This window comes from Tupaia chinensis, unplaced genomic scaffold (assembly GCF_000334495.1).
Source record: "Tupaia chinensis unplaced genomic scaffold, TupChi_1.0 Scaffold138910_1, whole genome shotgun sequence".
Lineage (NCBI taxonomy): Eukaryota > Metazoa > Chordata > Mammalia > Scandentia > Tupaiidae > Tupaia > Tupaia belangeri.
This window is the reverse complement of record NW_006198801.1, coordinates 55,560-66,708: the sequence shown is the minus strand read 5'-3', so window position 1 is coordinate 66,708 and position 11,149 is coordinate 55,560. Positions and strand designations below refer to the sequence as shown.

Sequence of the window (11,149 nt, the reverse complement as noted above, 5' to 3'; positions counted from 1 at the left end):
ACCTCACCGACGTCTTAAGGTTTGCTTTCCCTATTTCTATTAAATTATACTCTCTTGGCTTTTGTTGTGGTTGTTATTATTGTTGTTGTTGTTATCTTAATTTGCCAGAGGGAATGTGTGTTCCCTAAAGAGAGAGAGAGACAGAGAGAGGCAAAGTAAGAACTCACCTCCTTGGAGGATGGCCACGCCACAATCCCTTCTCCTCCATTCTCCCCTTGGGATTTTTGTCATACACACACGCATGCCTGGTGTGATTTTCAAGCCACCAGCTATGTGATTCAAACCTCTCAGTCAGCCTTGTGGGATCTAGCAACCTTAAGCTCTGCACCACCCTGCTGGCCCTTCTTACCCTTTTTAAAATATCACTTAATACTGTATTTTTCTATAAGAAGATTTTTCTTTCATCCTAGTGTTTACCTTTATGGTTATAGTGCTGTTTCTTTTCTTTCTTTTTTTTTTTTAAGAGGTTTTTACTATAGGGTGCGTGCGCTTGCCAGACAGAGAGAGGCAGAGAGACAGAAAGCGAGAAATCACCCCCCCCAGGGGGGATGGCCATGCCGCAATCCCTTCTCCTCCATTCTACTCTCAGGATCTTGGGCACGTACGCACACGCACCCGTCGTGATTTGGTCTGGGATGCGAACCACGGTCAACTACATGAGAGTCCAGCGACATAGCCATTACGCTAACTGCTGGTCCCCATAGTGCTGTTTCTTTAGATAGTAATTTTTTTTTTATTACTCAGTTGATAAGGTTTTTAAAATATCTTTTGATTCTGTTATAGATGGATCAATAAGTCCTCTTATTTTACTTCCCACTTATATAACCTTCTCTTTCCAAATTTTGTGAGTCTATGATCTTTACATTGTTAAGGCATGCTACATTTATGTGATGCTCTTTCATATTTATCCCAACCTTTCGTTTAGTCTTAGTTTTATCATTAAATATATTCAGTGTTTTCTACCAGTCCTTTTGCTGAACTTTATCTAGACCTCTCTTGATTGACTGGCTTATTCTTTATCACCTTCCTCCAAAAAGAGCTTGTGCAAATGGTATCACCCCAAGTTCTATCTTGTTCAGAACTGACCATTTTTCCTTAAATTTCTTTTTTTAAAAAATTATTTTATTGGGAACCAGCAGTTAGCGTAATGGCTATGTCGCTGGACTCCCACGTAGTCGACCACAGTTCGCGTCCCAGACCCGGTGGCTTAAAACTCACACGGGGTGCGTGTGTGTGGGTGCCCAAGATCCCGAGAGGAGAATGGAGGAGAAGGGATTGCGGCGTGACCATCTCCCCTGGGGGGTGATTTCTCGCTTTCTGTCTCTATGTCTCTCTCTGTCTGTCTGGCGAGCGCACGCGCCCTATAGCGAAAATCTCTCAAAAAATTATTTTATTTAACTTTATTGATTTATTTTTTAATTAGAACAGAGATGGGCAGAGTGAGAGACAGAGGGAAAGTGAAAGAAAGAGAAAGCAAGAAAGGAAGCCACCAAGTCCGGGACTCAAATCGTACCCAGCCTTATGGGAGTCCAGCACCCTTAACCACCTTGCCAACTCCTGACCCCCTTAAGTTTCTTATAGTATTGATGTTTCATGTTGTTATGAAGTCTTTTGACAGCTTGATGTTTTCCCTTTATGTATAAGAAGCTTGTGTTTATTTATTTGTTTGTTTGTTTGTTGTGATTTTCAAGCCGCTGGATCTGGGATTCATACTGTGGTCAGCCACATGGGAATACAATCCTTTAACTGCCATGCCACCTGCTAACCCTTCTTTCTTTTATTTTAAACTCACTTTATTAGAGCATGTCTCAATCTTGACCATTTGGGATGACTTTTTCCTGATAAACATAGTCTCTTTCAGGATGGAAAGTTGTCTTTTCCAGAAATATTTTCTTTCTTTTCTTTTCTATTTTTTTTGGGGGGGAGAGGTTTTTACTATAGGGCACATGCACTCACCAAAAAGACACACATACAGAGAGAGGGAAAGCAAGCAATCACTCCCCAGGGAGGATGGCCTCGCCACAATCCCTTCTCCTCCATTCTCCTCTCGGGATCTTGGGCACACATGCACACACGCCCAGTGTGAGTTTAAGCCACCGGGTCCAGGACTCGAATTGCAATCGGCTACATGGGAGTCCAGCAACATAGTCATTATGCCAGCTGTTGGTCCCCCTACTTTTTTTAATGAAGCTAAAAATACAGATATAAATAAAGTACAGAGAATAGCGCAACAGATGTTCCAGTATTCATCACCTAGAGCTAAGCATGGTTAATTATGCCTTTTTTTAAAGAATTATTTTATTTTTTAACATTTATTTATTTACTTATTTTAGTTTGACCAGAGTGGGACGGAGAGAGAGAGGAAGAGAGGAAGCAAGCCACTAGGTCTGGGACTCAAACTGTGGTCAGCCATGTGGGAGTCTAGCACCCTTCATCACCACGCCACCTGCTGACCCAAATTCATTTTTTTTTCTTTAAATAAACCTTAAAAGTTTTTTCCATAGGTTGGGTGCATGTGCTTTTCAGAGAGAGAGAAAGAGAAGGACAGTGAGCAAGGAAGTGAGAAACCACCCCTCTGAGGGGACGGCCATGCCAAAATCCCTTCTCCTCTTTTCTCCCCCTGGGATTCTGGGCAGATAGGCACACATGCTTGGCATGATTTTCAAGCTGCCAAGTCCAGGACTTGAACTGCCATTGTTAATATTTTGACAAAAAAGGTAAACCATTTTAAATTCAAGTTCTCTTTGTTCCCAGTTCTCAATTTTCTTTCTGCCTCTTGCTCTCAGAAGCAATGACAGTCATGAATTCAGTGTATGTCCTTCCAGTTAGTTGTTTTATACTTTTTTTAAGAATTATTTTATTAAATTATTATTATTATTTATTATTATTATTTTAAAATTTTATGAGAAAGAGCAAGAGAGAGAGGAAGTGAGAAACAAGCTGCCAGGTCTGGGACTCAAACTGTGGTCACCCAGGTGGGAGTCCAGTGCCTTAACCACCATGCCACCTGCTGGCCCCATTTTCCTTCTTAAATGTAAAAAAAAAAAAATTTCAGTCTTTAAAAATTGACTATTGGGGGACCAGTGGATGGTGTAATGGCTATGTCGCTGGACTCCCATGTAGTTGACTGCAGTTCAAGTCCCTAAACCAGTGGCTTAAACTCACACAGGGCACATGTGCATGTGTGCCCAAGATTCCAAGAGGAGAATAGAGAAGGGAATGCATCATAGCCATCCCCCTTGGGGGTGATTTCTCCCTTTCTGTCTCTCTGTCTCTCCAGTGAGAGCATACACTCTAAAGCAAAAATCTCTTTTAAAAAGGAGAATACACAGGAAAAAAGAAACAATGATATGACTGAAAATAATAGAAAAATATTTTTAAATAAAAACAGTTTCATGGAGCCAGCAGGTGATATGTTGTTTAAGGCACTGGACTCCCACATGGCTGACCACAGTTTGAGTCTTGGACTTGGCAGCTTGCTCTCTCACTTTCCCTCTCTCTCTCTTTTTTTCCCAAAGAATTATTTATTTAATTCCATTTGTTATCATTACTTCTTCAGTTTGACCAGAGAGAGAGAGAGGAAGCCACCAGATCCAGGACTTAAACTGTGACCTGCCTTATGGGAATCCAGCACCTTTAAACCAGTACAACACCTGCCAGGTCCTCTCTGTCTCTCTTTAGTGAGTGCACATACCCAATACCAAATTAAAAAATAATAATAAAATTATAAACATAATTCTAAAAAGAAAATATTTTTTCATAGCTTTTTGTAGGACCTTTTCTGTATTCCTGTAAACTATACTTCTTTCTCTCATCAGTTACTTATGTACCAGTTGTAATCTCCAGTCACTGCTTTTACTTCAAATTACTTTCCACAACTTTACCATTTGCAGTCTGGCTTCTGCCACTCTAGTTTGACTAGATCTAGGTACCTTTCTTCATTTCCATATTCCTCACCTTACTGAGGTGTATATAATTGTTCTCACCACTATAATTTTTTTCTTTCAAAGCTCTGTTTTGGTTTTCTCTCGAAAATCAACATTAACTGACTTTTGTCTCTTGTTTTTCTGTCTTTTCTTCACTTAACCATAATAGCTTTGTTATTTTAACTTGTCTCTCTGTCCACTGCTGTCTAATAGAACTTTCTGTGATGATGGAAATAATCTGTTATCTGTGCTTTTCAATACAGTGGCCACTTAGCTATATCTGACTTTGAGTACTTGAAATGTGGCACTAAATTTATTTATTTATATATTTATTTATTTATTTATGTTTGTTTGTTTGTTTGTTTATTTAAGTGTATTTATTTTTAAATTCCCAGAGGGCATATTCTCTTGCCAGGGAGAGAGGGGAGAGAGAGCACCCCCAGTGGGCTGTGGTCATGCTGCAGTCCCTTTTCTCCATTTCTTCTTCCCATCAGGATTTTGGGTATAAACACACACTCATGCCCTGTGGGTTTTTCAAGCTCCTAGGGCTAATACTCAAATTGTGGTGAGCCATGTGGGATCCAGCTGCTAATGCACAGCACTTAATCACTGTGATTAAGGCTGAGGACTGACTCTGTTTATTTCACGAGAGTGGAAGAGAAATGGGTATCTGCATCAGAGCCTCATTCTGTGATCTTCCCAATGATCTTTTATTTTTTTTAAAGGTTTTTTCCATAGGGTGTGTGTGCTCGCTGGAGAGGGAGACAGAGAGAGACTGTCAGAGAGAAAATGAGAAGTCACCCCCCTAAAGGGAATGACTGCACTGCAATCCCTTCTCCATTCTCCTCCTGGGATTTTTGGGTATGTATGCCCATGTGCCCAGTGTGAGTTTCAAGCTACTGAATCCAGGACTTAAACTGCAGGTGGTCACTACACCACCTGCTCACCCCTCCCGCCCACACCAACAGTCTTCTTAACCAGCCAGGATCATGGACATGCATGTGGACCTAGAGCATATAGGTCTATCTGGAACTAAACCCTGATCTTCTGTATGACTCCAACATGGCAGAGCAATATACCACCACTGCATTCATGTGACTGAGCCTTAAACATGTTTGTTTTAATTAATTTAAATTGCCACATGTAGTTAGTTAATGGCTACTATATTGGTTCACATAGTTCTATACAGTCTTTCTTCTTTCCTTATTTTTTTTTTTCGGTTTTGCCAGAGGGTGCATGCACTCGTCAGAGAGAGAACACATGTCCTCCTGCCCCTATGCCCCAATCCTTTTTCCTCCATCTCTCCCTGCTTTCAGGATTTGGGACAGACATATACACATGGCTGCTGTGTTTTCCAAGCTGCTGAGTCCCAAACTTGAACCACAGGCAGGCCATGTGGGATCCAGTCATCTTAACCACCAGGCCATGGTCTGGCCCTATACAGTCTTTTAATGATGGGTATCCAGTCTATGTGTAAATCTCTATGTTGCTGTGATACTACTCATAGAAACATATTGTGGCCATTAGCTCTGAACTTCCTCTTTCTTGTTAAGATTTTGTTTTAAGAATTATTATTATTATTGTTTTGGAGAGATTTTTGCTATAGGGCACGTGCGCTTGCCAGACAGACAGAGACAGAAAGACAGACAGCGAGAAATCACCCCCCAGGGAGGATGGCCATGCTGCAATCCCTTCTCCACCGTTCTCTTGGGATCTTGGGCACGCATACACACACGCCCGACGTGAGTTTTAAGCCACCGGGTCCGGGACATGAACCGCGGTCGACTACGTGGGAGTCCAGCAACATAGCCATTACACTAACTGCTGGTCCCGAGAATTATTTTTTTAATGGACCAGCAGGTGGCATGGTGGTGAAGGTGCTGGACACACCCACATGGCTGATCACAGTTCAAATCCCGGACCTGGTGGCTTGCTTTCTTACTTTCCCTCTCTCTCTTTTTGTCTCTCTCTGGTCAAATTAAAATGAATATATAAAATAAATAATTCTCTAAGAACTATTTACTTATTTCCATTTGTTGTTGTTAGTATTTTTGAATCTGACCAGAGAAAGGGAAAGGGAGAAAGCAAACTGCCAGGTCTGGGACTCAAACTACAATTGGCCTTGTGGGAATCCAGCACCTTTAACCACCATGCCACGCACCAGCCCCTTAAGTTTCTCTATAGAGGGGCTGGCAGGTGGTGCAGTGTTTGAGGTACTGGACTCCCACCTGGGTTTCATGACAGTGACACATTGATGGTTTACTTTGTTAGTATCTCTATTAGTTTGTCTGCTGCCCACCTGTTTTTGTCTGTGGGAGACTAGGTCCACAGTCTAGTAAGACCTTTTTGTCTTGAAATGTTATATATCAGCCACTTAGAGTTATGATTGTATTCCAAAATTGATCATACTCTGACTTATATCTTCCATCATAGCTATGGGTTATAACCAGCTAGAAGTTACATATTATTAGTATCTAACACATGGACTAGATACGTTTTACCTCCAAAGGATTAGCCTTTCTTTTTTTGTTTTGCCTTTCCAAATTAGCCTATTTCGTAATTCCCATTCAGATAAAGATGTAGTAATATTGAACCTGCTAATTGTGTGGGTGCAGGAATTACTTAATGAGTGTAGATTTATGTATTTTATTTAATGATAAGTACCATCAAATATCTACAATGAGCCAGACATCACTGGTTATGTTATAAACATAATATTTGTTTTTCTTGTACCACACTTGAAAGGTAATCTGATTTTGACAAACAGGAAACTGAGGTTCAAGGAGTAGGCTAATCAGTTTGTTAGAAATAGAATAACGGGCTAGCTAGACAAAGTGAGTGTTCACTTGATCCCAAAGCTTCTGTCATTTCCACTGTGCCATGTGGGTAACCACTCGACTCTCTTCTACTTTGCTGAATCTGTAACAGTCAGTTACTGATAAAGGGGAACTGTCTTTTCTTTCTTTTTTTTTTTTGATAAATACTATTGTGATACCATTTACTTTTAAGTATTTCTCTATTCCAATCATAGTAAATATGTCTTCTACACATACAATATTGGGTAATCAGAGAAGTCATGATGCACTTTTGCATAGAAAAACAAAAAATATATATTATGACTTTTCTGATGGCCCAATACTTATTTTCTGCTCTATATTTTCTCTACTCTGTTCCCCCATGTAGAATCTCTTCCACCGCAGTATTCATCTCCTGTGCTTTTTTCCTTTTTTTAATGGTTGAAGCTTTGAAAACTTTCAAGTCCCCATGTTGTACAATATATGTAACCTTCTCTCTTTCAGATTTCTTTTACTCAGCATTACATTAAGTGTTATACAAACTTGGAATTTGCCTGAAGTAGAGAAAAGATTTATTCTTGGTATGAGAGCATATAGTGGCCCTGGGTAGTGGGTACAGGAGAGAAGTATCATTTTTCTCTTAATAATGAGAAATGTTGATCTCCAGATTTTCTTTTTAAACACTTAGGGGGTAAAACATTAATTTTTTAGCCTAGCCTCAGTAAATTGATCAGGAGAGCACCACTGTATGTGGCTGAAGCCACATGGAAGGCCTACATTTGATTTTTAGACCAACCTAAAACTGGCTGGGGATGGTAGTACATGGATTACTAGCTAACTGGGAGCCTGGGGCAGGTGGATCATGGCATGGTGAGACCCTATCAAAAATCAATCTCTCTTCCTCTGTCTTTTTAAAATACAAACAAGCAAACAAAACAAAACGTTTTTTCTCTGGAGCCTGATAAAATCTTAGACATTGTTGAGCAGCATTAGTGGAAAAAATTTATAATGAGATTAATGTGGCAGCATTCCTTTATTCATCAACATGCTGATCATTGTGCCAGGCAGTGGAAGTAACTGAAAGAAGGAAAAGGAGTAAACATCAATGAGTGCTCTCATGGAACTGTCATGTTATGAATGCCAGTGCAAGATAGACTGGAGGCTTTAAAAAATAGGAACAGGGAAACCGATTATGAGCATATCAGTTGTCCCAACCCGGGGACAGTCGAACAGGTTCCCTGGGGGAGGGAGTGAGAGATGGGACAAATGCACACACATACACACACACAGAGTGGAGACAATACAAGGTGCTGATCAAGTCTTCTTCTTCTTCCTCTTCCTCTTCTTCCATTTATTGAGGAAAAAATGGTGAGTTATATACAGGCTGGTGGGCACCGATTGGTTGCCCGGAATGCAAATGAGAACAGCATGAACCAGTCATTGGTGTGGGTGGATCTCTCCCGTTGCTTAGAAACCCAACTGCCCCTCAGGGAGAACAGTTGGTCACATGACTTCTGAGAAACAGTTTGCTGGTGAGGAAGTAAAGCCTAATGTTTTTCAAGATGGCGGATAGCTCAAGATGGCTTCTATATGCAGTGCCCTTCACAATCAGTCATTGTCAATTTCTTATTCTTGGGGCATTAGCTTTGTCTGCTGCTTAGAGCCATGTATTTTACCTGTTTCACTTCGCTGTCTCCTTATTACCAGCACACACACATTCTTCTATACATGTACACCAACTTTCTTCATTTTTTTGTGCTTCCTTTATATTCTGTTAATTTTTTCATGGTCATTTTTAGGAAATGTTAGAACCATGTACTTTCTCCTCTCCTTTTTCCCAGATAAATTATTCAGTTTCTTCTACACCAGACTTTCCCCCCTTCTTATCAAAGAAAAAAAGGAGACATTTATTTTATTTATATTTTTCAGACTGGGAGTCTTGGTGTGAAATCAAGGAATTATCTCCAAAATGGTTTATTGATGAAGATGAAATATCCCAAGGGATAGTAATGGAAAGAGTTACATGTCATGGCCTTGAATGTTCCACTTTCAGAGAAGCCTGGAAATATGAGGGTGACTTTGAGCAGCATCAGGAAAGTCAGGAGAGGCATTTCAGGCAAGTGACAACTCTTAAGGAAATCTCTACTGGGAAGAGAGACAATGAATATAATAATTCTGGAAGAAGCTTCCCTCTGAAGTCAGTACCTTTAACACAACAAAAAGTTCCTACAGCAGAGCAAATACATAAATTTGATGTTTATGATAAAATCTTCCCCCAAAATACAGTAATAATTGAATATAAAAGACTCCATGCTGAGAAGGAATCTTTAATAGGTGCTAAATACGGAGAATTTCATCACAGTACACACTTTAGTAAAGATACAGGAATTCCTTCTGGTGAGAAGCCTTATGAAAGTAATGATTTTTCAAATCTCTTAAGTTTCCACTCATTACTTACTCAACATCAGACCACTCATTTTAGAAAATTACCCAGTGGATATGATGAATGTAGTGATGCCTTTAGCTGTTACTCATTCTTTACTCAACCTCAGAGGATTCACAGTGGAAAGAAACCATATATATGCAATGACTGTGGAAAAGCCTTTAGCCATGACTTCTTTCTCAGTGAACATCAGAGAACTCATGTTGGAGAGAAACCATATGAATGTAAGGAATGTAACAAAGCCTTCAGACAGAGTGCACACCTTGCTCAACATCTGAGGATCCACACTGGAGAGAAACCTTTTGCATGCAGTGAATGTGGGAAGGCCTTTAGCCGTTATGCCTTCCTTGTTGAACATCAGAGAATTCACACAGGAGAGAAACCATATGAATGTAAGGAATGTAACAAAGCCTTCAGACAGAGTGCACATCTTAATCAACATCAGAGGATTCACACTGGAGAGAAACCCTATGAATGTAATCAGTGTGGAAAAGCCTTCAGTAGACGTATAGCCCTTACTCTGCATCAAAGAATTCACACAGGAGAGAAGCCCTTCAAATGTAATGAATGTGGGAAGACTTTTGGCTATCGCTCACACCTTAATCAACATCAGAGAATTCATACTGGAGAAAAACCCTATGAGTGCATCAAATGTGGGAAGTTTTTTAGGACTGACTCACAACTTAATCGACATCATAGAATTCATACTGGAGAAAGACCGTTTGAATGCAGTAAATGTGGGAAAGCCTTCAGTGATGCTTTAGTTCTGATTCACCATAAGAGAAGTCACGCAGGAGAGAAACCCTATGAATGTAACAAATGTGGAAAGGCCTTCAGTTGTGGCTCATACCTTAATCAACATCAAAGAATTCATACTGGAGAGAAACCCTATGAATGTAATGAATGTGGGAAAGCTTTCCATCAGATTTTATCCCTTAGACTACACCAGAGAATTCATATTGGAGAAAAACCCTATAAATGTGATGAATGTGGGAGTAATTTCAGCTGTGCCTCAGCCCTTAGAAGACATCAGAGAACTCATAATAGAGAAACCCTCTGATCATAGTAATTATAGGTAAGAAAACATTTAGTCACCACTCAGCCCTTATTGAATATCAGTGAATTATTTTTGGTTAGTAATTCTATGAATATAGCACATGTGGAAAAGCCTTCAGTTTGTGAGCAGCCATTACTTAAAATAGCTTGAGTAGAAGACAGCTATTACTTTTTAATCTGTGCTACAACCTACTAACCCCACCCCCATGCATACGATTTTGATGAAACTTAATCAGAGACAGAAGTGGATTACTTACAGGCTGTCTACTTATTTCTCTCAATCCAATAATTAATAAAGGATAGATGTATTGCCTACTTGGAATGATAGTATCCTTTGTATTGTTATAAGTAGTAAGAAAGATATTTCTTTTTTCTTTCTGGATTGCAAGTTTCACAGATTTGGTAAGGATAAAAACTCACTTGCATTTTTACCACTTGGTGAAGAAACCCTTCCCAAAGAGAAATCCAACACAGAGGAAAATGGAGAGGAGAGACAGAAACTTGGTGATGTTGTTTGGTGTGGATCCAGTCATACTTGACATCTATACCATCTTTTACTTTTTCATGTTTGTGATCCAATAAATATCCTTGTTTTGCTTAAGTTAGTTTGAGTTAGATTTTTGCCTCAAGAATTAGAGTACTGGAGCCAGCAGCTGGCATAGTGGTTAAAGTGCCAGACTCCCACATAGCCAACCATGGTTCAAGTCCTGGACCCAGTGTTTTGAAACTCATGCCAGGAATGTGTGCATGCATGCCCATAATCCCAAGAGGGGAATGGAGATAAAGGCCTTGCATTATGGTTATCCCCCCCTCCCCAGGGGGGGTTATTCTTCACTTTCTCTCTGTGTCTCTCTCTGTGTTTCCGGCAAGTGGATGTGCCCTATAGCAAAAATCTCTCTCTGAAAAAAAAAAAAAAAAAAAAAACACAA

At 40.0% G+C, this 11,149-nt stretch overlaps 1 protein-coding gene across 3 annotated transcripts in view; it reads left to right on the top strand.

Annotated features, from left to right (window-relative positions):
* ZNF527 (zinc finger protein 527) overlaps positions 1-10,925 on the top strand; it is a 26,947-nt gene extending 16,022 nt beyond the window's left edge. For all 3 annotated transcript variants that reach the window (XM_006161703.3, XM_027765615.1, XM_006161702.3), the window contains one exon: positions 8,651-10,925. In XM_006161703.3, coding sequence (XP_006161765.1) covers positions 8,651-10,224 — 1,574 coding nt within the window. In that variant the 3' untranslated portion in view covers positions 10,225-10,925. The remainder of the gene's footprint in view (positions 1-8,650) is intronic.
* The last annotated feature ends 224 nt before the right edge of the window (positions 10,926-11,149 follow it).